We start from the raw sequence: 26,204 nt of genomic DNA, 5'->3' as shown, positions 1-26,204 counted from the left end.
CAGAACCAGTCAGCCATATTTTCAATGTGAGTATTAAAGAAGGGATTTACCCTTAAATTTAGTACAGTGATGATTGTAACTTGGTAGGAACAGTATTGTTGGATTCTAGCTCTGCATTTGATGTACTGGATTATAAATTATTGCTTGAAAAATTTAAATGTTATAAATTTACTTCTCAAACTGTGCATTGGTTTAAAAGTTATCTGACTAGTAGGAGACAATGCGTACTTTATAATGGAAGTTATTCAGAAGTGAAAGAGTTGTGCCTCCAGGAAGTTGTTTAGGACCCTTGTTATTTTCTATTTTTACCAATGACCTTCCTTTGGTTTTAAAGCATGCAACGGCAGTTATGCATGCAGATGATACAACATTATATCTACCAGCAGCATCGATTGAAAAATGATCTGCTGGTTAGATGAGGAGTTACAATTAGTGGTAAAGACCCACTTTAGAATAATAAGATGGTTTTAAATTTAACAAAAACCAAAAGTATTGTGTTTGGTTGCAACTTTCAATTTAAATGTAAACCAATAAATTAAATTTGTCTGTAATGAGTGTGCCTATTGAACAGGTAGAGGAAATTAGGCTTTTTTGAGTTCTTCTTGATAGTAGGTTAATGTGGTCAAAACAGATCGATAAAATGGTAATAGTTATGGGAAGATTATCAATTATTAAGAGATGTTAAGAGAAATTTTACCACAGTACTGTATCTCTCAAAATTGTTCAGGCAATGGCTCCAGAAAAGACTTAGATAAATTACAGTTAGTCCAGAATAGTGCGGCACGACTAATTTTACACTGCAATAGAAGGGTTAATATTATGAAAATGCATAAAACTTTAGGTTGGTTATTGGTGAAGGATAAGGTAATTGTTTCTCTGTTGTGTTTCATAAGAAATATTTGTGTCAAGAGTTCTAAGTGAATTGTTCAACTTTTGTATAGTAATGCAAGTCATAATTTTAACACCAGGCATGCATAACTTGACTTCAACTGTATATAACTTTGCCTTGTCTTAAAAAGTGAATGAAAGCACTGAGTGCACCAGAAGGGATGATGTTTTGTTTGTGATTTGCTAGTTAAGGAATCCCTCAGATAGATTAGATTTTCTTTACTTCTTAGTTACCCTAAGATAATACAGTCAGTGAGCTGTCTATTAGTAATAAAAAAATATTTAGATTTCTGTCATTTATATATATTTTTTATACATTTAATGCAATTTATATATTAATTTACTATTTATGGGTTTAGGGGGTGATTTCAGATTCAGCTGAAATTTCCAGACAGCTGTGTTTAAAGAGTGGACATCAAAATATAATAATAATATATAATAATAATAATAATTATTATTATTATTATTTCTTTCATGTTTTCATTTTAAATGTAAATCTTTGTTGTTTAGCATTTTATAGAGCAGTGTTTCTAAACCATGTTCCCGGAGGACCACCAACACTGCATGTTTTAGATGTCTCCTTTGTCTATCACACCCACTACAGGTCTTTCGGTCTCTGCTAATGAGCTGATGATCTGAATCAGGAGACATGGTGAATGTGCAGAGCTGGTTGTCATCCAGCTCGTGGTTGAGTAACACTGTTATAGAGCATTTTATAGAAGATATAGATTAAAATTATTTTTGTTTATTCATGATAATTGTAATAATTGTATATTTTTTTATTAAATAAATAAATGTAATCATTTGATTTGACTATCAAAATTGAATGAAAATAAGTAGTATAAAGAAAAATCTGCCAAATCAATAAAAAAAATACAATAAAAAATGTGTTTGTTTAACTTTTAATGAATTGCTGTTTTCTTATTTTGAAATATTTTTTGTTTTAAATAAATAAATATTTTTAAATAAATAAATATTTTTTATTTTAAAAGAAAAAAAAAGAATACCGAAAAAAAATTGGGGGGGGGTGAAAAATTGAAATTTTGGGACCAAAAAATAATAAACAAAACATTTCCGTAACCACAAGAACTAGTGTAGCTGAATGAGCAGAGAACTTATGCATGGAGACGAAGACATTCAATGCGAGGCTTGCTTTAAGACAGGGGTGTCCAAACTACTGGAGGGCCAGTGTCCTGGAGAGTTTAGCCCCTAATCAAACACACCTGAACCAACTTCTCAAGCTCTTACTAGATATACTAATAACGTCCTGGCAGGTGTGTTGAAACAAGTTGGAGCTAAACACTGGAGACTGGCCCTCCAGTACCGAGTTTGGACACCACTGCTTTAAGAGATTCACTAGTGGAAATAAAAGCATCTCTCCTAAGACACGGACAATAACATACAAGATACAAGACTCCAGGACTCTCCCTCCTCCTCTTCAGATGCCTAAACAGACAAGCAGATGCAAAGAAACGGCATGATGCCGCTTTGGTTTTGCCGCAGACAAACTTTTCTCGCTCAATGAGGAGAACGAGCGTCTGGAAGAATGCCAGGCATGGTGATGGGCGGTCGGCAATGTCATTGATGATAGATTAAGAGGGTGGGTCGCTGTTGTTGCTGACCCGAATCGCTACCAAGCCTTCCTCCGATCCACTGGCGCCAAGAGCGGGCGGCGGACGGCGGGCACCGGTCCAGCACACGGAAAGCACCCTCCAGCACACGCGGCTACGAGAGACCCGATACTGCCAGCGGGCCAAAACGCCACCCGCCTGCCATAGTGCAACCACACACATACACACAGTGACATTAAAGGCATGGTGCTCTGCAGGTGCCCAAATGTGAAGCTTTTCAGCCCATCTCAGCTCAGGCATGCCCATTATCAGACGTCCCAGGAGAAACCAAGGTCAAGCAAATCATACCAGCCCCTTATACTTTGATTCATTATAAGGGGATTAAAGTGACAGTTCACCCAAAAATGAAAATGTACTGACTATTTACTCACCCTCAAGTGGTTCTAAACCTTTATGAGTTTCCTTTTTCTTTTGGTCACAACAGGAGATATTTTGAAGAAAGCTGTAACCTTTGACTTAGTAGGAAAAACAAATACTATGAAAGTAAATGCTTCCAGCTTTCTTCAAAATATATTCTTTTGTGTTTAATAGAAGAAAGAAACTCTTAAAGGTGTTTCTCTTAACTCTTAAAGACATAAAAGGTGAGTACATGATGATGGAATATAGATTTTTAGGTGAATTATCCCTTTAATGTACACTGTAAAAAAGTTATTAAACATATTTGCACTATTTTGTATTAATTAAGTGAGCCAAAGTAGTAGTCAAAGTAGATTAAAGGTTGGAATTTTTTACAGTGTAGTAGTGAAAGTGTAGAATCAGATATAATTAGAAAACAACAGCAGGCCTGTGTGGTGGAAAAGTCACCTTGGCATCTTTAGCATAGTAGAGCGTCCGTCCCCGTAGCTTGAAATAACGTTTTTTCCAACGCTGGAATGAGCTTGTCTGTTTCAGAAGCAGCCCTTCCTTCACGCTTGTCTGCAGAGAAGGCAGAGAAGCAGAAAAAGAAAGTCAGGAAACATTTCAACCATTCAATCTGCACACAGCAACAACATCACCAATAGTAGTGAATAATTTAGCTCTGTTCCCAAACCACGTTCATGTCATGGTACATGTTTATCCTTTTCAGTATATGTCTTTATGAAAGAAAGTGTTGTTTGAACTACTGCATATTGTGTGGAGATTACATTAAAACATTTTTACAAATCAGTGTTGTTGATTGAAGGTGCCATTGATTCAATATGCTAAATTATTCTCAAATATTTACATAGTAGGCATGTGGCTAAGGTACACTCAATAATAATAATAAAAAAAAAAAAAAATATATATATATATATATATATATATATATATATATATATATATATATATATATATATATATATATATATATATATATATATATAAACCCAGGACTATAAACACATAACAAACAGCTTATGTCAGTACTTGCTCTCTCTTTATTTCTCTCTCACACACACACATTCAAAATAATCATAATATTTAAGCTTTAATGTATTTGAAAATACAGACAGTACTTAATATCAACCTCTTCATTTAATCAGAAGTGTTGTTGACATTTATTCAAAAAAAAATGACAGTAGGAGCCGAGAGATATGACACAATGCATAAACATGCATTTAACACTTATACTCAGCAATCAACATGTGTTCATTGCCTCATTACAAACATGTGACACATTTCACAATATATATGTTAAACTAACAAAAGATACATTTAAACTGATCTTCTGATGCCTCTTTGTGCTGAATGTTAATGAAATTTAAATCTGTATATCCCACACTTCTTGTTGTGACAAGCTGTGAGCACTCTGTGAACAAGCATGGCTGCCTGAAAACTAATGCTTATTTCAAAATAAGTCCCATATACGTAGTATGTTTAATACAAGTTTTTATACACTTAAAAAAGGAGGGGGAAAATTATTGCCTTGTTATTTTCCAAACAAGGAAACAATGGTTTTGAGGCTCACTATATGCTATGTCCAGGTACTCTTTTTTTAAGCTATGCCCAGTTATATCCAGATTTTCATTCTACTGAACCTTTAAAACCCAAGATCTACCTTTTTCTTTGTATTGTTTCGGTTGATATTTTTCACCAACATTATCTTTATAAATCACATTGCATCACAGCTGAAATGTAATAAGTCGAATGTGAATATTTAATTCAGTACTGAACAACGTCAATTGTCTTAACTGAACTAGACTACTAAATGTCTGCTTAATGGACTATCATCCTTTTTCCCCCAGGCGGCCAATCTGAATCCAAATTCTGTTTTGACACTAAGGGTGCTTCCACATCTGTGGTTCGGTTCATTTAGATCAAGGGCAACAAATAATACACTGTAGCATTTTTCTGCAGTCTTTGGGTCCTTTTTACACCATACTGATAGCTTTTGGTTGAAAAGAACCAAAATGCAGTCATCTGACAAAATCCACATCACTCATCATTGGCCAGATGTTATTGAACATATTTCCTGAACTGCTTTTTGATTGGTCAGAATTAATGTGCGGGAAAATGCCAATTGAAAAAAACCTGCAAGTAAACAAACCGGCAGACACAAAATGTGATGTTTTACTATGGAGGGGCGACTGCACTGGCTGACTGCATCCCTGCTCATAGTATACTATACAGTTTGTATACTTCACTTTAGACTATACATTTCAAGAATGAAGTGCAGCTGCGACTAGAAAACAATGTTTATGTATTGCAAATGCCGAAGGCGCATCGCAAGTTCAGGAGGAGGCGTGAATTAATTTAGCTAAACTGCGACATGGTCATCTTCCGGAAATATTACCAACAATCCATCAGTTAATGAATTTCCTTCTTTCTCCCTCTTTCTCTCTCTCTGTTTAAAATTGTTGGTAAAGCGCTGTCAACAAATATTTTTCCTCCACATTACATTATGTGTAGCGCATCGGACTACAGCAGCTGGATTAGTCCAAAAAGGCGCAGTACTTTTTGCGGTGGGTCTGTTTTAGTTCGGATCATATTCTCACCACAAACAAATCTCTCCACGGTTTGAAATCTCTTCAAGGAGGTCTCGGTACACTTTTTTGGTACGATTGAGTATGATTGCTACATTCACACCTGCCCAAACGAACTGCAACAAGAGGGAAAACGAACTCTAGTGCATTTCAACTGAACTAAATAAGGCAGGTGTGAAAGCACCCTAACTGACTTGGTGTGACAGAATGCTGTATAGGCGCCTCATTTCAAACAGCAGTGGAGTGTGAATAAACTTGATCATTTTTCTTGGCTACAATTTTATTGTACAAAACTGCATTAATAATCACACAAAACCAAGCATAGTGATAAAAATAGTTGTCTAAAAATAAAAACAATATTTTGGTATTAGGAACTATGTGACCCACTGTTTGTGTATACTATGCTAGCTTAGCCAAACCAATTGCTCCATGTGAAGAGTCCTATTTGTATGTATTGTATCCTATTCTTTGCAAAGGGATAAGTGCAAAGTTCAAACTAAGTTAGAAATAGCATTATTGTGTGTTAAAATTTAGAAGTTAGCAGCTTAAAGTAAAAGCAAAGTTAACCTTTCATTGACACCGATAAATGAAAGCCATGTTTCTCTTTTGTCAAATGGAAAAGTTCCCTCTTTCTATCATTTCCTGTGGATATATTCATAGCAGAGCTGAGTGACATGAAACAGACGGTGACATAAAACAATCTTCTGTCCAAGCAAGCTAAATTATACCCTTGAACATGAGCCGTTCCTACACACGCACCATCCAATTATATCCCAGCAACGTAAACAGTGTTATAAGGTACCAAACAAAGCGGCGGCATGTGAGGCTTGACATAAGTGTAAAGGAAGCAGAATTTGAAACTTGATATTAGGTCTGGATGTCCACAGGGACATGTGCACAGTACCAGAGGAAGGAACAGGAAGTTTTGCCAAGATCAAGTGTGCTTCAACACCAATTTCATGCTCGAGAGCGGAAGACAAGGTAAATGCAAGACAGGAAGCCCATTACTCAAAGCACCCTCTCCTGCAGACAGAAATATTTGGTGACCCTTTTGGCAGTTTTAGAAATAACCCTACAACTCAAGATGTAGTCAATAAAATAAACACTTATAGTCTATAATTATACTGTTTAGTTTCCCAACATTATTTTAGATTACATTAAATAAAATTAACCAAATTGAATAATCACCTCCTGTAACTACATTATTATAAAATATCATTACATTTGAATTTGGCAGATTTTGTCTTTTAACTGCACTAATGAAATAAATGCTCATTCCCAACACTGATGCATATAATATAATATAATATAATATAATATAATATAATATAATATAATATAATATAATATAATATAATATAATATAATATAATATAATATAATATAATATAATATAATATAATATAATATAATATAATATAATCCAGTGACACGTTGGTTGTGGAAATTATATCATTTTAGCATCGATAACGCAATGTTTGCATCTGCAATAGTCACATTGCAAAGATATGCAATGTTTAGTCTGAATTTTTGTTGAGCAGGAGCTACGGAATTGTATTTAATTACTGTATTTATACAGAATCTATATGAAGAGTTTAGATGCAAAAACCTCTAAATGCAGTCCGAAATTTTCCTTTAAAATGACTATTTTTATTAAGCTCCTGTGTGTATGTTCAGTAATATCACTTTTGTGACAAAAAATAAGTTCTTTTCCTGGTCTTTAAAGTAAAATAACTCAACATAAACAAAGGAGGCTGAGCAAAAAGTTTATTTTCTATAGAAATTTCTGATGGCTTTTGCATCTGATTTATGCACATTTTTGTCTTGTTTGTAATCCAAATATCTACATTTCAAAGTGAAATCAAGATTATTATACTTACCCTAATGGCAGATAATGTGGCTTGTTTTAGGTAAAAACTCATTTATTTTTTTCTGACTGTGAAAACAAAACACTATTTTACTTTTTTTTAAAATTTGGACTAGAAATTAGGCAAAACAAAGCAAGAAAAGCATTTTTTTTTCATTGTGATTATTCAATTTCTGCACCTGAATACTGCTAGACTCCATCAACCATCAAATAGTGCTATTCAAACTGTCTTGTGAAACTGTACTTATATAGCAATATTTATTGTAGAATTATAAAATATCAAAATATCAGATTTTTCCAATATCGTGCAGCCCTACTGGAAATCATCAGTGTTTAGACTTTCAACAGAAAAAATTAAACCACACTGAACTGAAATACATTGAAATTTAACTCTGAAAACTGGATTGACAGTTTCAATTTCAATTTATTATAATCTTCTATGTTAAGCTGCTTTGACTCAATCTACATTGTAAAAGCGCTATAGAAATAAAGATGAATTGAATTGTATAAGAAATCACATTATTGCTGAAGCGATCATTCGTTTTCATAAAAATTCTATGATTTAAATATGATTACAGTGTAGTAAAGGACAAAATCAAAACAAGACATTTATAATACAGCTTTATTTTTTTCACACATCAAAGACACCACCAAAATTATATTCCATGTGACAAACTTTAGTTTGTATGTTTTTTTTATCAGGCATATTTAGAACAAGTAATATTGGATGGGATTTAAATCTCTATTAAAAGATTTCCTGGAATGAAAAACCAAACAAACAAACTGCTAATTAATTTCAATTTTACATGTTTACCTTTGTCGCTATACTTTAAAACACCAGGTTGCTAGGAAAGTACTAAATAATGTATAATATAGTCACATTTAGCATGATAAATATATTTGAATAAGTACAGTTCAAAGTGGTGATGGAAACATTATTTTTTAAAGTTACTTAAAGTATTAAAGTAAACACTTTACTTGCATTTTATATGTTTTTCTAGCAATTCATTTACTGATTTTCCTTCAGCTAAGTCCCTTTATTCATCGGTGGTCGCCACAGTGGAATAAACCGCCAACTTATCTAGCATATGTTTTACACAGAGGATGCCCTTCCAGCTGCAACCCAGTACTGGGAAACATCCATGCACACTCACATTCACACACATATTTAGTTTAATCAATTCACCTATACTGCATGTTTTTGGACTAAAATCATAACACCTGGAGGAAACCCACACAAACACGGGGAGAACATCCAAACTCCACACAGAAATCCCAACTGATTCAGCCGGGACTCGAACCAGCGACCTTCTTGCTGTGAGGCGACAGTTCTAATTACTGAGCCACTGTGTCGTCGTTTAGGTATACATATCCTAAATATTTTCATTTCTGATCACCATCAATTCTAACTGTTATGGTCAAGCGTGTTGTGCATTAAAACAAAAGCAAAACATACAGGGAACACAGATGCCATAGAGGTAACTTAAAACAACAGACAGTAAAGAGGCAAACACAATATAGTATATATGTGAAAAGGAACAATCAACAAAATAATGATAAACCACAAAATAAGCTATTCTGAAAAATGTTGGAAACCAGTAACCATTGACTTCCATAATATTTGTTTTTCCTACTGTGAATGTCAATGGATACAGGTTTCCATTATTCTTCAAAATATCTTATTTTGTGTTTAGTTAAACAAATAAAACTCAAAAGGTTTGGAACAAGTCAAGGGTGAGTAAATGATGGGAGAATTTTTCATTTAGAATTTTTTTAACTATTCCTTTAAAAGTCTGTTGGTGCCCCTTTTATTGATGCTCTGAATTAGTCACTGAATCATCAGAGGTCGCCACAGCGGAATAAACCGCCAACTACTCTGGCATATATTTTACACAGCTGATGCCCTTACAGCTGCAACCCAGTATTGAGAAACACCCATACACGCTCGCATTCTCACACACACATACGGCCAAATTAGTTCATCCAATTCACCTATACCACGTCTTTGGAATATGAGGGAAACCGGAGCACCCGGAGGAAACATTAAAACTATTTAATGTCCTTAAAAGAAAGGGTCTCTGTGTTGCCTTCTTATAGATATAGTCTGCGTGTTCACTATCTAAAATAATCTCCAAGTACCTAAAACTGTTTACAATATCAATATTGTTCTTCTTACGGTATATGTACTTTTTTAACGACTTTTTTATTTAGATTTTCAGGGCAATAGTATCTCCAGCAGAAAATAATTATAATAAGAATCTTATACCGGCCCAAGCCAACTCCAAACACATTCAAATAAGTGAAAACAAAGGCACAAGACCTCAAACCTGAGATCTCCATCTTTAAACCTTCTAAGTGAAACTTTCCTCAAGATCATCAATTTTGCAGAGCCGGATAACTGAGCCAGTCTCCTGTGAAAGTGACACTCCAGACAACCCGCTGCAGTTTTCAAAGCCAGCGCATGCAGTTTCACCTCTGCATAAACCGGGGGTCTCTGACATGACGGGGCTAGAGGAAGGCGGTCGGAGAGAGAGAGAGATGGGGGTCATCCTGTCAGCAGCTCGCCTTCACTACGCTGTCATCTCACATCTTCCCAGCACTAAGCGACAATAAACAAGGGCCATAGACCTGTGAGCAGTCACGCTCCTTCCTGGTCATTCATCCACAAATATAGCAGGAACATGGAAGAGAGGGAAAAACAAACAAACACAAATCCACAGGCATATATGGGAGGACGGCTATTTATAGCAAAGGAAATATGCTCTCTGAGGGGAGAATTGCAAACAGAGACGCAGGGTTCGATCTGACATCCTGGTGCACAGCTGTGTCAACTTAAACAGCGAATCCATCCGCACTCGCGGACACTCAAAACACCCACTCTGCTCAGCTACTAAACACTCAACTCGCTCCGTCTTTACTAAATATACCTGCTTGACATTTAATCGTGCTGCTGGGCGATAAGTGACGTGTGACTGTTGTGAAAACTCTGTGAGAACTCACTTTCACACATGTGAACTGTTGAATAGTCGTCCAGTTGTAGAAGTGACGTGGGAACAACAACATGACAATTAGTACAGGCCTGTAGCCAGGGGGGTTCGGAAGACCCACCCCTCACTGACAAAGGTCCAGAATCCCATACATGAGCTCATTTGTCCTATTTTGACTGCTTTGCCATTATAAATAGGGCAGATAACCCATCAAAAAAGGCTTTAAGACCAAGCGGAATCCTCAGATGGCGGTCACTTCGGTGTGAATTCAGCTAATCAGTTTTTCATTTTATAATCTGACGTAGGAGAGGTCATCTTTCGCTACTGCATTGTTTTTAAACAGAGAAAACATTTTACAGGTAACTTTTTTCTAAATCTTAGACCTTATTCTTAAAACAAAAAAGGACCAATAAAAAAGTGTGAAGCACCAAAAGCAGATCATCTTGAAATTGATTTGAATACTATTTTGGCTATTGTTGTTATCCATTAATTTTCCAATGTATTTTTATTTACAAGAGAGGCTAAAAAATGTTAAGATCTACATTATTATTATTATTATTATTATTATTATTATTATTATTATTATTATTATTATTATTATTATATATTATGCTTTAATTATTTATTTATTCAAATGGCCACATTCTGACTGAGTAAAGTTTGTTATTTACCTAAATGACAATAGACAACAGTTTCTAATTTAAAACTTTAAAAGATTCCCATCTTTTCTAATAATATATGATGTAATAAATATATATTTTAAAAATAAGTATTATTTCACATTTCTTTATTATAAATCTTTAGGAAATAGTTTTGATATATAAAGAGTGAGGTTATGATGACAATCTGACAAGCTAATTCAGCTAAAAATAGTGCCTAAAATGTCACTAAAAAGCAGTATTTAAATCTCATAATAAAATAGAAAATGAGGCGTATAACTGTAAAAAATGTGTAACAAATCATATCTCCCATGTCACAAAAACTGCCTTCTTTCATCTGAGAAATATTACTAAGTTACAAAATATGCTATTCATCTCAGATGCAGTAAAGCTAGGTGATGCTTTTATGACTTCTAGGCTGGATTACTGTAATGCTTTGATCGCTGGTTGCCCAGCATCCTTTATTAATAAACTTCAGCTAGTACAAAATGCAGCTGCTAGAGTTCTTACCAGGTCTAGAAAATATGATCATATCACCCCAATTTTATCCTCCTTACACTGGCTGCTTAAGTTCTGTATTGATTATAAATAAGCTAGCTCCTGTTTATCTAACCAACCTTCTGCCTCGCTACAATCCAACCCGCTCCTTAAGATCTCAAAACTCAAGGCTTCTGGTAGTACCTAGGATAGCAGAGTTGAGTAAAGGAGGTCGAGCCTTCTCATTTCTGGCTCCTAAACTCTGGAATAGCCTTCCTGATAATGTTCCAGGCTCAGACACACTCTCGCAGTTAAAAACTAGATTAAAGACCTATATTTTTAGTAAAGCATACACTCAATGCATCACATAGCAGTATCCCGAGCTGATGCTGTGGTGTTCATGAAGGAACGGAGTGCATGAGACATATTCCTGAAAGACCACCATGATAGACGAGTCCCCGCATTGATCATTTGGGCCAGCCTGACCAACCAATGTTTTGGTACGTTGCTAAGCAATGTGAACAGTTTGGTCTTAAAAAATAATAATAATGTTTTAGTGACCATGCACTTAATTATGCAGAATCCTAAGGCTTGATTTAAATTAAACAGGTAAAATATAACAAATTTCACACCCTCACGGTTGTCAGGAATGGTAATATTAGCTATATAAACAAAATCATTTTTCGGACCAGGCTATAATTACCTTTTTTTGCCGTACATTTGTGGATTTTAATATAGGAGTCTATGGGAATTCGCTCTGTGTTGGAGCCAGCCCACAGTGGCCAGTCAATGAATTGCAGTTTGTTATTGTTTTGTATTTGCTTCATAAGTTTTACGCTTGGTGTACCCTTAAAGAAAACAATCTTTACAATTCTAAAAGATGTGGTGTGATGTAGCTCTTGGTATGTGACCCCCTTAAAAAGGATTGAAATCAGCAAAAGCGCTTGAATATTTTCTCAGATTTTTTTCGATACCTCGGGACTATTTAGCTGGAATGAAACCTAAACGCACTGTCCTGATGTTTACATGTATGTATATACACTCACCGGCCACATTATTAGGTACACATTACTTAGAAGAAATTAATACTTCTATTCAGCATGGAAGCATTAACTTGACTCAAAGTCACTGTAAAAACGTTAGAAAAGCTTATTTTTTAATAAAAAGTTATTTTTAATAGTTTATTCATCATGGAACCATTAAAATACTGGAAAATTATTAAGTAAAGCAACATTTATAATACGAAAGCAGTGAATGAGCATATTAGAATGATTTTTAAGTCACATGACAATGAAGTAATGACAAAGACTACTGTAATGGATGATTCAGCTTTGACATTTCAAATTGTTCGACTACTTCTTAATATGTACTGTATTTGAATAAAAATAATGCAGCTTTACTGACCATAAGAGATTTTTACAAGCCCAAATTTTTTATGATAGGAAACGTGTTGCATAAGAAAATGAAAAGTTGATGCTTTGCTTTAATGTTCCTCTTTTGCTTGTGTTTGGTTTTTTTTTTTTGGCCACAATAGTTCCCTTTTCTTGTCTTCAGTTCCCTTCCTGTTGCCAAGTGGGATAAGAAGTGATCTATTAATAGACAGTTTCTTCACGAAACTGTAAGCGGGAGAAGGGCTCAGTGCCAGACATACATGACTAACCCAATGCAGTATACTGTACACCCACACCTCTCTCATCACACACACACACATACACAAATGCGATCACAGTTACACCAGACACCAGTAAGCAACTCAACCACGACTCACTGTAACCACACACCACACAGACATTAATACACACACACACACTGAACAGAAGCTGAAACAATGATGGCTGCTTGTCTTGAACACGACCAACGTCTTTTCTGAAAGTGAGTGATATAACAGACGGATATCCTGTGAGTGAGGATATCCAACCTCAGTGCTCTGCTCTCTGACACATGTCTACAATGCTCAAACCGGCATGCACACACACACACACACACACACACATGCACACACATACAGCTTTTCCAAAAACAAATGTAAGCACTTTTCAAGCACTTTCCAGGTGCTTTACTTTCTTTACAAGTGTGGGAAATGACACATTTGCATACATTTACATACTTCTTCACATTATATGAAATGCAATCTGTTATAATATTCTATATTATAGCAACGTATTCTAAGGAATATAGTTTGAAGCCATGTTTGTTTGTTTGTTTGTGTGCCCCAAGACCAACCTGGAATTTATATTTGTCATTTTCTCTCTCAATAGTCATTTACTGACATATTAAATGTGTCATCTTTCATCTTAAATTTATATGAATTTTATGTAATTTCATGCATTGTTCACTAATAATAATAATAATAATAATAATAATAATAATAATAATAATAATTATTATTATTATTATTATTATTATTATTATTATTTTAATTATTAAATAATTCACGCCTCACAGCATGATGGTCACTGGTTCGAGCCTCGGCTGGGTCAGTTGGCGTTTCTGTGTGTAGTTTGCATGTTCTCCCTGCGTTCGCGTGGGTTTCCTCCGGGTGCTCCGGTTTCCCCCATAGTCCAAAGACATGCGGTACAGGTGATTTGGGTAAGCTAAAATTGTCTGTAGTGTATGAGAGTGTATGGATGTTTCCTAGAGATGGGTTGCAGCTGGAAGGGCATCCGCTGTGTAAAACATGTGCTGGATAAGTTGGCGGTTCATTCTGCTGTGGCGACCCCATGTATTTTGTCTTCTCTCAATGTTTAAGCAAAGGGTAAAGATTTTTAAAAGACATGCACAGACTCTGGTGTTTTCGTTGTGGACAAAAACAAAAAAAAAATTATTTAAATAGTTAATTCCTATTACCTATTTTAGTAAGAAATTATTCTGAAATTTTCAAGCAGTTTCTAGCACTTTATGCAAAATCAAAGCAGTTTTCAAACCTTGAAAACACTCGATTGAAATTTCAGAAACTCTATATAACTAGAAACAAGTTTGTGTGACTTTTATGCAGTCTTATTTAAATATATGTTAAATATTATTTATATTTATTTAATATATAATTTTATATTTATATTTTTTATATTTTGTTTGGGCTATTTTAGTACCTTTAGCTTATTTCAGTTAGATGCAAAGGCAAAAAAAGGTTTTATACAATTTGTTTCTAAATGTAAGCTTGCAGTATTTATATAAATATACATTATACATTTTATTTCTACACTGTAAATAAAGTATGATTAACTAGTACTGACAGCATATGTTTTTAGGTCACTGTTACTTATTGAACTAAGTTAATCATGTTCTAACCTAATATTATAAGTTGTGCAAGCTGTTTTAGGTCAGGTTAACATAATATATGTTCAATGGACTCATAAGGTTAATTTGATTCAGGTTAAAAATTTAAGGCAACCTGGATTTTTTTACAGTGTACTTTATTTTAATTAACAATTAACACCTTCTTGCTCTTTGTGTGTCCTAAATGCACAACATTTAGAAAAAAAGCTACAATTTGATTGTAACTTATTTAGTAAAAAAATTAACTATATATAAATAGTTTATATGCTTTATATGCTATATGTTTCTTTAGCTGGCAGCTAGCTCTCTGCAACTCTCACATGGTCGCCCACTGAAGCTTGCAGCCCTGCTTAGTACCTAAGCAGTACCTGGATGGGAGACCACATGGGAAAGCTAGGTTGCTGCTGGAAGTGGTGTTAGTGAGGCCAGCAGGGGGCGCTCAATCTGCGGTCTGTGTGGGTCCTAACACCCCAGTATAATGAAGGGGACTCATTGTGATAAGAAAAATGTGTAGGATTTCAGAAAAAGATTTCTTTCATATCCTGTTAATCCTAAAATGTAAAGAAGTGCACTTTAAAATTATGAATCATATTTATCATGCAAAATAATTTCTACGGTTAAAATTCAATATTGGTGACTCAAATGTATGCCAGTTTTGTAATTTAGATTTTGAAACAACTGAACACTTGTTTTTCCAATGTAATGTGGTACAAAGATTTTGGGACGAAGTTTTAGTTTGGATACAACAGAAAATATCTTTAAGACTTATCTTCTCATGAGAAATTATTAAGTTTGGCCTAAAACTTTTTTTTTTTTAAAGATTTATTTTGACCCTTATTAAATTGACAGGACAGTATTTCAGACTGGAAGTGAAGTGGGAGAGAACGGGGGGGGGGGGGGGGGGGGGGGGGGTTGAGATGGGAAATCTTCACAAGCTGGGATTCAAACTCAGGACGCCCTGAAGTGCTATTGCACCATATGCAGCGCACTAACCACTAGGCTATTGCGCCGACAGGTTTGGCCTAATACTTGAGGATAAAGAGATATCTTATATAATGAATAATTTGTTGTTATCATTAAAATACTATATTCATAAATGTAAATTTTTCAAAATTCCCCCAAGACTAATGGTGCTTAAAGAAGAATTTGTGATATATTTGAAGACATTTAGAGAGATGAAAAGCCAAAAAGCAAGATACTTATATTCATCATTAGAGGATTTTTGTTTCATATTATGAGAACATTAACTCCCCTGCTACTTAATTTTCTTCAGCATTTATTTTTTTGTTAATTTTTGTTATTTAATTTATTTATATATGTTGTATTATAAATGAGGATGGAAAGATTGTGAATGTATGCAAATTGATTGTTATTTCAGTCTTTTGTGTAATTCTAAAAAGTTGTTCAAGAATTGTTAATAAATAAAAAACTCATTCAACATGAAAAAAAAAACAATTATATAAAAATGTAAAGAGGACAGACTAAGCTTGAATTCCATTATTAATAGATTGTATTTAGCTATGGAATACCTGACTGATTGTTAGATGATTGTTTGAGTTGTGAGCGAAAACTCGGTAAATCCCTAAATGAGGCAGAAATGGAACTACACAACTTGTGGCCTGACAGGATAATTGCAGGCCTGGTTTTCTCTGCCAGTGCCTTTAATGAATATACATTTTAGAGAGAACACAGAGACACCAGTGACCTGAAAAAACACAGCATTCGATTTGTTCTATAATTGCATCTGCACACTTGTCTTGTGAACTCATGGCATGATAATGTCAACACCCGAGCATAAATGCATTTTTATTTTTTTGAACTTACATTTTTACAAAAGAACATTAATTCCAACCAACTTCATTCATTCATTCATTCATTCATTCATTCATTTTCCTTCAGTTTAGTCTCTTATTCATCACGGGTCGCCACAGCGGAATGAACCACCAACTTATCCAGCATATGTTTTACACAGCAGATGCCCTTCCAGCTCCAACCCAGTACTGAGAAACATCCCCAACCAATTTCAAATGGTGCATTTGTACTTTTTAGGTACAAATATGCAGCTTTAAGCCACTAATATAATGTGTTTAGGTACAAATGTGTAGCTTTTGTAAAGTTCCGAGCAATTCCATGGAAATGTCAACCTTGCCATGTAAAAAAAAAAAAATGTAGGGTTGTATCACAGTACTGTAAAGGCTGATTTATACTTTATAAGGTTTTTATACTTGACACGTTCGACAATGAGATCATTTCTAAAACAACAGGGGGCGGTCAAAAGAAACCCAGAGTAAAATCAGCTGGATAAACATAGAAGTAGGAAGTTTCTAGAACTACGTCATAGAATTAATATCATTCAAGATTTTTTTTTTTGTGATCAAATTTTTATTGAACAGTTGAAAATAATCTTGCATACATAGTTATAGACAAGGATACCAACCAACTTCATTTTCTATTATTACCCCATCCCACCCACCCGAAAATAATAAATCATTAACAAAAAAGGAAACAAATCAGAGCAAAAATCTAATATAGAGAGAATAATCATAATAGTAAAAAAAAAGTAAAATACAAAGAAATAAATACGTAAATAAATAAATTAACCTTTGCTTTTTACTTCTTACAAGAACACATTTAACAAAGGTAGATTATTTTGATAAATTATTTTAATGATTATAAGGATTTTTATAACCGTTCAAGATGTTTTTTTAATCAAACTTTGATGCATCACTTGCTTTTGTTCATATCTCAGACAGTTCCACCTGTTAAAGTTTATTAAAATATTAATGGCAACAGAACATGGGTTGCTCTACAAATATATATATTTTAATAGCAAGAATAAAAGCAAAAAAAGTACACTTACTGAAAAAGTTTTTTTTTTTTAGATTTAGCCCGTTCCACAATTCACACATAACCGTCTGACTAGTTTGTGTCCTCTACTTATATGCTTAAAAGGCAATATTGGTCCAACAATCCTGACCATTATCACTAATAAAGCCTAGAAAAACAGGGCATCAGTATACTGGAAATCGATAGGTTCAAATATTCATTTCCAATTATCAAAGAAATAATTTAGTTGTTTCATTTTACTTTTGTAACTATTAAATTGTTTTAAAGGGCACATAGTTTACCTCTTTTTTATGATTTAATATTAATATTATGGTTCTTCTGAGTGTGCCAGTTTAGGTTCAGTTTAAAACACAATTCAGATTTTTTTATTATAATGTGTTAAAAAGTGTCATGTTGGGGGCGTGTCCACAGTTTGCTGATTTATGGGTGTGTTGCTTCACATGTAAATTAGTTTCGGCTTCCCGCCAACGTAACAAGGGGCGGGGCCATGAGCTCACCCGCTCTGCGTTTGCAACAGAGTCTGACAGGCAGACAGAGAAGGGGCAGGAGTGAGAGGTTCAGCAATCAGTCGTACATGTACGGCTCGGACACAGACCAAGCAGAGAGTACAAAATCATATGTGTCTTTGTACAGTTTTACAGCCAACTGTGTGCTAGCTTCAAGTGCCGAGCTTGTACACAGAAACTAATAACCACGCACACTGAATTAACTTTGACTGAGGCACCGGATGCGCCGCTCGAAGCCACGACACAGCACACCAGACACTCTCTGTGGCGCGGCAGAAACATGAAGTGTCCCGAATCGTCGCGCCACGCATTTTTGAATTCTAAACATAGGTTTCTATCAGGGTACACACAACGGTGCTTCAAGTCTGCAGCGGTCCGCGGCGCCCAGCCGTCGACTTGAGTGTACCCTGATAGAAACCTATGTTTAGAATTCTATAATGCATGCTAGTTAAGATCACAGGGAGCTTCTGGGATCGCGAGAAATACAAACGGCTGAAGTATAAGGTAGACTCAATGAGAAGTACACATGTTTGCAAACCTACCTAAAAATACAACCAATAATTCCGATTAGAGCGATAACGTGGAGAATATTGCTCTTGTGTTGAGCCCAATGAGCCTTGCATCTAAAAATAGAGCTAGCGTGTTCCTTTAGTGATATCGCTTCGACTCACGCTGAAAATGGCGGACGTGAATCAACAAACTGAGGATATGATGACGCGCCTGTCAATCAATATTGGTAGGCGGGGGGACCGCACTGCTACGTAAAGTTGCGGTTGGTTTGAAAACCGCTCCTATTGGTCCACCGTTTTTTATGTTGTTAAATTGAAAAAAAAAGCACTGGATGTGCTTATATCACCCCAATATGATGGTCTATACACCATACATGCACATATGTCTGTCCAAACAGCTTGAAAAGTAGATTTTTTACCATAGGTGCCCTTTAAATTAAAATTTGAATACATACATCAGTGTAAAACCTCTGAATGATGGAAAAACATATTCTCGTCACGTGCACTCAAGTGAACTAGCAAACGCGTCAAGTATAAATCAGCCTTAAGAATACTCAAAAATGTCTCTGTTAATGTTTTCAACCAATTATATTTAATTAACCAAAGCCACACAAGTGCCAATTTCACATCTGTCACATCAATAATGGAGAGGTGTCACATCCATAATGAAGCTTTTTCTTCATAAATGCAAAAAATGACAAATTAAATAAAATTAATCATTTTTGTTTTATAGAAAGTCAACTCTTACCCTTTTGATTAGTATCATTTATTTTGTGTCATGCAGTTTAATTCACAGGAGTTCTACAAAGTATGTTGTAAACTGTAAACTCGCAGACTTTTTTTGTCACATCTATAATGCTTGTTTATTTTCCTCACTTAAAAAATGAAAAATGTTTACACATTGATATTTTTATGATCCCAAAACTCTGTAAAAAAGAAACAGATGTTTCAATATAATGTTAACACATACTTTCTCTGTGAATTTATGTTTTGTGTATTTACTGCAAACGTCACATCCATAACGCTAGAATTGCTCTTCCCTCCTTACTCATCTCTTCTCTCGTAACTTAATTTCGGAGAGTGTGCAACAAAAATAATATTGGTCAACCAATATGGATTTTTTTTTAAAGTCTATGTGAAATCAAAATGTACCACGTCCCCATGCATTCATTGCCCATTCAGAGCTTATGATTCAAAATTGTGACTTATTTCTCAGAATTCTGAGTTGATATTGCACAACTTTGAATTTTTCTCATAAATTTAAAGAAGAATGTTAAAATACTGAGATATAACTCAAGATATGAATCAGAAATCAACAATAACGACATGAAATATTGGCTTCAAAAAGTGCAGTTTCTTTCCTGGTTGTTGAGGAGTCATGACTGCATTAGAGTACACTATGGTGATATTCATTATTCTCTATTTAGAATAGAAGACCTTGAGGGCATTTTGCAATAAAGCCACCACATGCACAAATGTTCAAAGAGTTTGGACTTGGATGGCCGCAGCTTTTCACTCATTACCCTCAGGGATATTGTAATGGCCAATGCGTCAAACTCTGAAAAGACTGAAGATGCTTCCATTATCTGCAACACATGCCCTGTGGTCTAACGTGAAAATAAGAACAAATTAAAAACATTTACTTTAGCGTAATTTAAAAATCTGATTATTTCATGCAGAAAACATATTTGACTCCTTCTGCAATCAGCTTCAAGGTCTTGATTTATATGCTTGAGTTATATTTATCATAATATATATATATATATATATATATATATATATATATATATATATATATATATATATATATATATATATATATATATATATATATAAATTCCAGATGGCACCTAGAGGTTTTTGCTTCTGAACTAGGAAATAGTTGAAGGAAAAATTATTAGCCATCCAGTAAAATTTTTATTCTTTTTCAAGAAGTTTTTTCAGTATTTTTACAGTGTGCTGTTATTTAATAGAGCAAGCGCATTATATTTTTTATTCTGAAGAAAATCTTATTTCTCAGATTTTTAGGTTCAATAGATTTTTTTAAAAGGCAACTGTGATGAAAATAATTTTTTGTATTCTGATTGGACAGACCTGTGTGTAGGTTTAGGCCCAATCCCAAATCTATTTTTGTACCCCTACCCCTTCAAAGGGGGCCTCAAAAAGGGGGCTTTTGAAGGGCTTCAAAATTTACCCCAAAGAATTGGGACAGCACTACAGCACCTGCACACGTCATCATATGTCATCTCATGCTTCATGTGAGATCAGACGATCACGACTGCTGTAGTTATTCCAGTTGTGCTGTAACTATACTGTGTATTTACACAGTGGCCATATTCATCTATGTAAACACACAAACACAACATTAACATTATAGCAGACACTGTAAAAAGCTTATTCCCAGCCACTAGACATTACTGACAGGGTATTCCAGTGTCATCGCGTGACAGAATGTTGTGTGGCTGCTGTACAGGAGTTATTAATAGGGATAATAGATCGCAAAATTTAGCGTTTTTCTAGTGTGTTTTTTTTTAAGCATAACGGTAAAACATGAACATGGTTATGAATATAATAAAACATATGTTTGTTTGTCCTAAAAATTCGTAATAATGACAAAAAATACTAATTTGTGGATCTCCTTACTTTCGGGTTCAGCAATACTGCCTGTTGTGGCAGGAGTATTCAGGGAAATCAGAATCAGAATCAGAATCAGTTTTATTGCCAAGTGTGCTTCACACACACAAGGAATTTGTTTTGGCTACAGAAGCTTCCAGTGTACATAAAGTGACAAGTGACAACACAAAATAATCTGAAAAAATAAAATAATAATAATAAAAAATGATGAACATTAAACAGATGCGGTTAGTTGTCTTAGGGGTAAATTGTCTTACCCCTAGGTTTCGAGTGTGGTGCTGAAAAATCTTTGTTCGAAGGGGTATTCACCCCTTGCCCTAGCCCTACGCCAAAGAGCTAAAGAGAATTGGAACACTCCTACCCCTTGGCATACATGCGCAAAACGAGGGATAGGGGTAAGGGGAAGGGCTAAGGGGTAGAATTGGGATTGGGAAATAGTGTCTCCATAGTCATATTGAAGTGATAGAAACATAACAAATCTTTTTTATATCCAGATGTTAAAATAGGATACAAATCCCTCCCATTTTGAAGCCCAAACCAAACTTGATGTAGAAGTGCGGTTTTCCCGACCCACCGAATTGATTGACAGATGCATATTAACGTGTCTACGTAGTAATGCCTATAATCATATTCACATGACGTGCGCAAAGCAACTGGGATTAAAAGATCTGTTCAGCTCTCTGTGATCATCTGCACCTCGAGAATGAGTTTTACAAGTTTAAAACGTTTTTAAAACAGTGCATGTTTTGTAATAAACACAATAAAATTGCTACGTAATTCCCCACCATAGCCGCATGTAAGTACAATTATAAAAGAAGATGCTTCAATCCCAGTTTGTGGACGCTAAATTAGGTTTATTTTGTACGTTAAAATAACGGATGTCCATACAGCAGTGTATATTCATGTGTATCCTGTCACATTTGCCATGCAAAAACAGTGCAAAGCTAAACGTGTGTGTGTGTGTGCATGTGCACGAACTTTAACTTTACATTGTGTGTGACTCATCATTGCAGAAAGGCTTGAATTAAGTCCACAACAAATATATCAAATACCAGTTGGGAACGTTCTTATTAAAATAAGGGAGATGTTTCATTCTTGTTTGTCTCCATGCTCTTTATCTACGTGAAGGCTACACGCACTAGAGCAATACAGACAGATCTCTGATATGCACTTGAGAACCACAAGGAGAACCAGCTCGTTTGCATTAAAGGCACAGGCTACAAAATCAGCAACAAAGTCCTAACAGGTCAAATTTCCCAAATTTAAAAAGGTATAATAATAATCTAATGGTGGTTTTGAGCTGAAACTTTACAGACACATTCTGGAGACACAAAAGACTTCTATTAAATCTTGAAAAGGGATAAAATAGGTGCCCTTTAAATTGGTTACAGAACAAATCACTGGCTATGTTTTCATCCAAAGATGCGAATTAAATGTATGCGCAGAACTGGAATATCGCATATAAAACATGCAAATAAAGCAGCGTTTCCATTTAAGTAGTCAAAGAGAACAAAATCGTCACTTCCTGATTAACTGGCGTCAAATATCAACAGTAAAAATGGAATTCGTTGATGTAGGAGAAGCTGCGTCTTTTCTTTATTTAATTAATTATTTGCGCCTTAGAAGACAGTATGCCGACGCGCAATCTACACGTGGTGGCGTTTGAAGGCGTGAGACATGGAGCACAGACACTCTTGACAGATCTGGAGGTCATTAATAATATAATAACACAAATACTGAAATGGTTAAGGCACTTTTGAATGACCAAAACAACATTTTAGATGATTTACAATGCGGTCAGCCTGCTGGTTTGTCCATTCACACACATTATCATAATCATTATATCATGATCTCTTATAACAAAATCATTTGACTTTTTTATGTGCATACTGGAATTTGGAAGTGTTTCCATGGTAGTTTATGCGCATCTTTTCTTATTAAATATTAAGTTTATCCTGCTCAGTTGTGCGCATATGTTTCTTATGCGCATTTTCGAAATTTATGCACATCTTGTCATTTCCATCAACCGTTTTTTACTCATATCCAAAAAGCGCATAAAAATAGGTGGATGTAAACGTAGCTACAGTTGTCCAATAACTTGCCTTATTTACCTAATGTTTTTAATTAACCTATAATTAGCCTAAATTGCACTTTAAGCTGAATACTAATATCTCGCAAAATAAGTAAAATATTAAATACTTTCCACAAAATTTGCCAAATCTGTGAATTATCCTTTCAGAAAATGTAGCTAAGCCGAAAAAAGCAAAAGAAAAAATCCCTGTAATATTAATAATAAAAAAACTGCAAGAATCAGCACTATTGCAACCTCAGTTACTCTTCGTTTAGCTGGAATAGCACATCAAGTTATCACGAACATGCCGCTCTGTTCTACAAAGTTAAAAATACCACTTTCACAGAAAGTTTGCAGCGCAGCTTAAACTGGTCCAGCAATTACACCTTGTCAGTTGTTGGCACATAATTTTCTCATCTCGAACGACACCGAGTCATTGTGTACAGAGGAGGCAGAGCACAAGGCAACAATTACACTGGTCAGGACGGTCAGAGAAAGCGGCTGACAGACACTGAAACGCTGCTATACAGTCAGCAGGAGAGGGGGAGGAGGAGACCATCATTAAAACCCATTTTCAACGCTGTCCAGACCCCCGTACACGCACACACACATATATGCGCTGCCTGGCTTCTTTAGAGACAGCTAATGATTGCGAATGCCGCCCCGTTTCCTCCAAACCAAAACCGATGTGTTTTTCGGTCCTGGCTCTACAAGTAGCCCTATTATGAGTGTGGATTGTGAGAATGAATGCTGGGTTTGATGGGCCTGAGTGGGTCATTGAGAAAACAAATCAGTCACATTTAATCGAGGTCATCTGAGACGAGAAAATACACAAAACAAGAGGCAATTACAAGCCGAATAGAAATTAGGGCCTAATGAGCTGAAGAATATCGCCTGTCTTTAGTCTCCTCCAAGGGTTATTGATTCATAATGGTTCGCTCACAGACGTCTTGTGGAAACCGGAATGATACTTATGTATGGAATGTCATTGCCAAAGAAGCGCTTTTGTCCGATGTGCAATTGTATTCAGGGTCGTAGAGTTTTAGAGGGTTTCAGTGTTTTAGAGGTCTTTCGGACTCTTTTAGATCGCTAGATTAATAGATTAATGTCACTAGATTAGGTCATACGTCAATTTGCATATTACTGACGTCATCACGTCCAACAGTTTCTGTTTTTTTAACAGCCTAAGGTTAATAAACCTTTGCACTACACTTTATGTATGCATGTCAATTTAACAAAATGTATTGCTGTTTGGATACAGTATAGATATGTAGTGAATTTGCAGTAATCTCGCAGAAGTAATAATCTCAGCAAGTTCCGAAACTGTCACTAAAATATCTGTGATTGTGAACAAGAAAAGAATAAACGGTCAAATTAAATAGAGAGACTGCTGTATGAGGACTGTAAGAGGCGAAGAAGGGGCCAATGGCATCACCCACAGCTCGTTCAGAAGAGTAGGAACGATACTACAGACACTTGAGAGTCTATAAAAATCTCTGCTAACACCAAAAAATGTAACTAGATTTGTCACTTTTTTTTTAGTTTGTAGCTAAATTGCCTACATTGTCTATTTGGCTATACTGTCTATTTTAAACCTATTAGGATTGGTTTATAGGTTTCGTGAGAGCACCCTCTTGCCTTCAGGAGGAGATTTACTAAAATTCACACCATGCTACCTTGAGTAGATGTGCACAACAAATCACAGCTTTGCTCAATTGAGTTTGCAATTTCAATTCGATTAATCAACTAGCACTATTGGTAATCTAAAATCAAACTCTGAACATTTGTTTTCTCATTTGGGGTGGTGGTCCTTCTCTGTTGACTTTAGCTTAATGGCTTCAGCTACAATATTGTTAACCACAGCCCTTAACCAGGGAATACTGCACAAAAAAGCACTGCCTCCAGTTCAATATTTTGTTTTAGATGGAAGTACATCAAGATACTGAAATAAAAGTCCCAGCAACATCCAGTTCACATGGACTTAAAACATTTATGACTAAATTAACTATGAAAAGACATTCACAAAACTATTAAAACATACAATGCTGTAAAATCATAAATATATACAGTTTAAATCAGAATATATACTGTATATACATATACAGTTGAAGTCATAATTATTAGCCCCCCTTTGAATTTTTTTCTTTTTTAAATATTTCCCAAATGATGTTTAACAGAGCAAGGGAATTTTCACAGTAATCTGATAACATTTTTTTCTACAGGAGAAACTCTTATTTGTTTTATTTCAGCTAGAATAAAAGCAGTTTTTATTGTTTTTAAACCATTTTAAGGTCATAATTATTAGCCCCTTTAAGCTATATAATTTTTTTTTGATTGTCTACAGCAGTGTTTACTAACCCTGTTCCTGAAGGCACACCAACAGTACACATTTTCAACCTCTCCCTAATCAAACACACCTGAATCAACCTATCATAACATCAGAAGAGACTCCAACACCTGAAGTTAATGGGTCAGAAAAGGGAGACATCCAAAATATGTACTGTTGGGTGTGCCTCCAGGAACAGGGTTGGGAAACACTGGTCTACAGAACAAACCCTCATTATACAATAACTTGCCTAATTACCCTAACCTGCCTAGTTAACCTAATTAACCTAGTTAGGCCTTTAAATGTCACTTTAAGCTGTATAGAAGTGTCTTGAAAATATCTAGTAAAATGTTATTTACTGCCATAATGACAAAGATAAAATAAATCAGTTACTAGAAATGAGTTATTAAAACTATTATGTTTAGAAATATGTTGAAAAAATCTTCTTTCTGTTAAATAGAAATTAGGGAAAAAAATAAACAGGCGGGCTAATAATTCAGGGGCGTTAATAATATTTTGACTAAAACTGTATATAAACACAACTATAAACTGTTGTGGTACAACATGAGATGACATTTGAACAT

General features: G+C 35.0%; 1 protein-coding gene across 5 annotated transcripts in view; it reads right to left on the bottom strand.

The window, feature by feature from the left end:
- The window catches only part of dgkh (diacylglycerol kinase, eta), a 176,409-nt gene that overhangs the window by 132,334 nt on the left and 17,871 nt on the right, over positions 1 to 26,204 (bottom strand). For 3 of the 5 annotated variants that reach the window (XM_056464992.1, XM_056464991.1, XM_056464994.1), the window contains 2 exons: positions 3,324 to 3,434; positions 2,511 to 2,657 (listed from right to left, as the gene is read on the bottom strand). In XM_056464992.1, the coding sequence (XP_056320967.1) occupies positions 2,511 to 2,657; positions 3,324 to 3,434 (258 nt within the window). The remainder of the gene's footprint in view (positions 1 to 2,510; positions 2,658 to 3,323; positions 3,435 to 26,204) is intronic. The other 2 variants (XM_056464995.1, XM_056464993.1) reach the window with 1 other exon arrangement.

Source organism: Danio aesculapii, chromosome 9 (genome assembly GCF_903798145.1).
Source record: "Danio aesculapii chromosome 9, fDanAes4.1, whole genome shotgun sequence".
Classification (NCBI taxonomy): domain Eukaryota; kingdom Metazoa; phylum Chordata; class Actinopteri; order Cypriniformes; family Danionidae; genus Danio; species Danio aesculapii.
The sequence above is the reverse complement of the archived record's forward strand: the minus strand, read 5'-3'. Positions and strand labels throughout refer to the sequence as shown.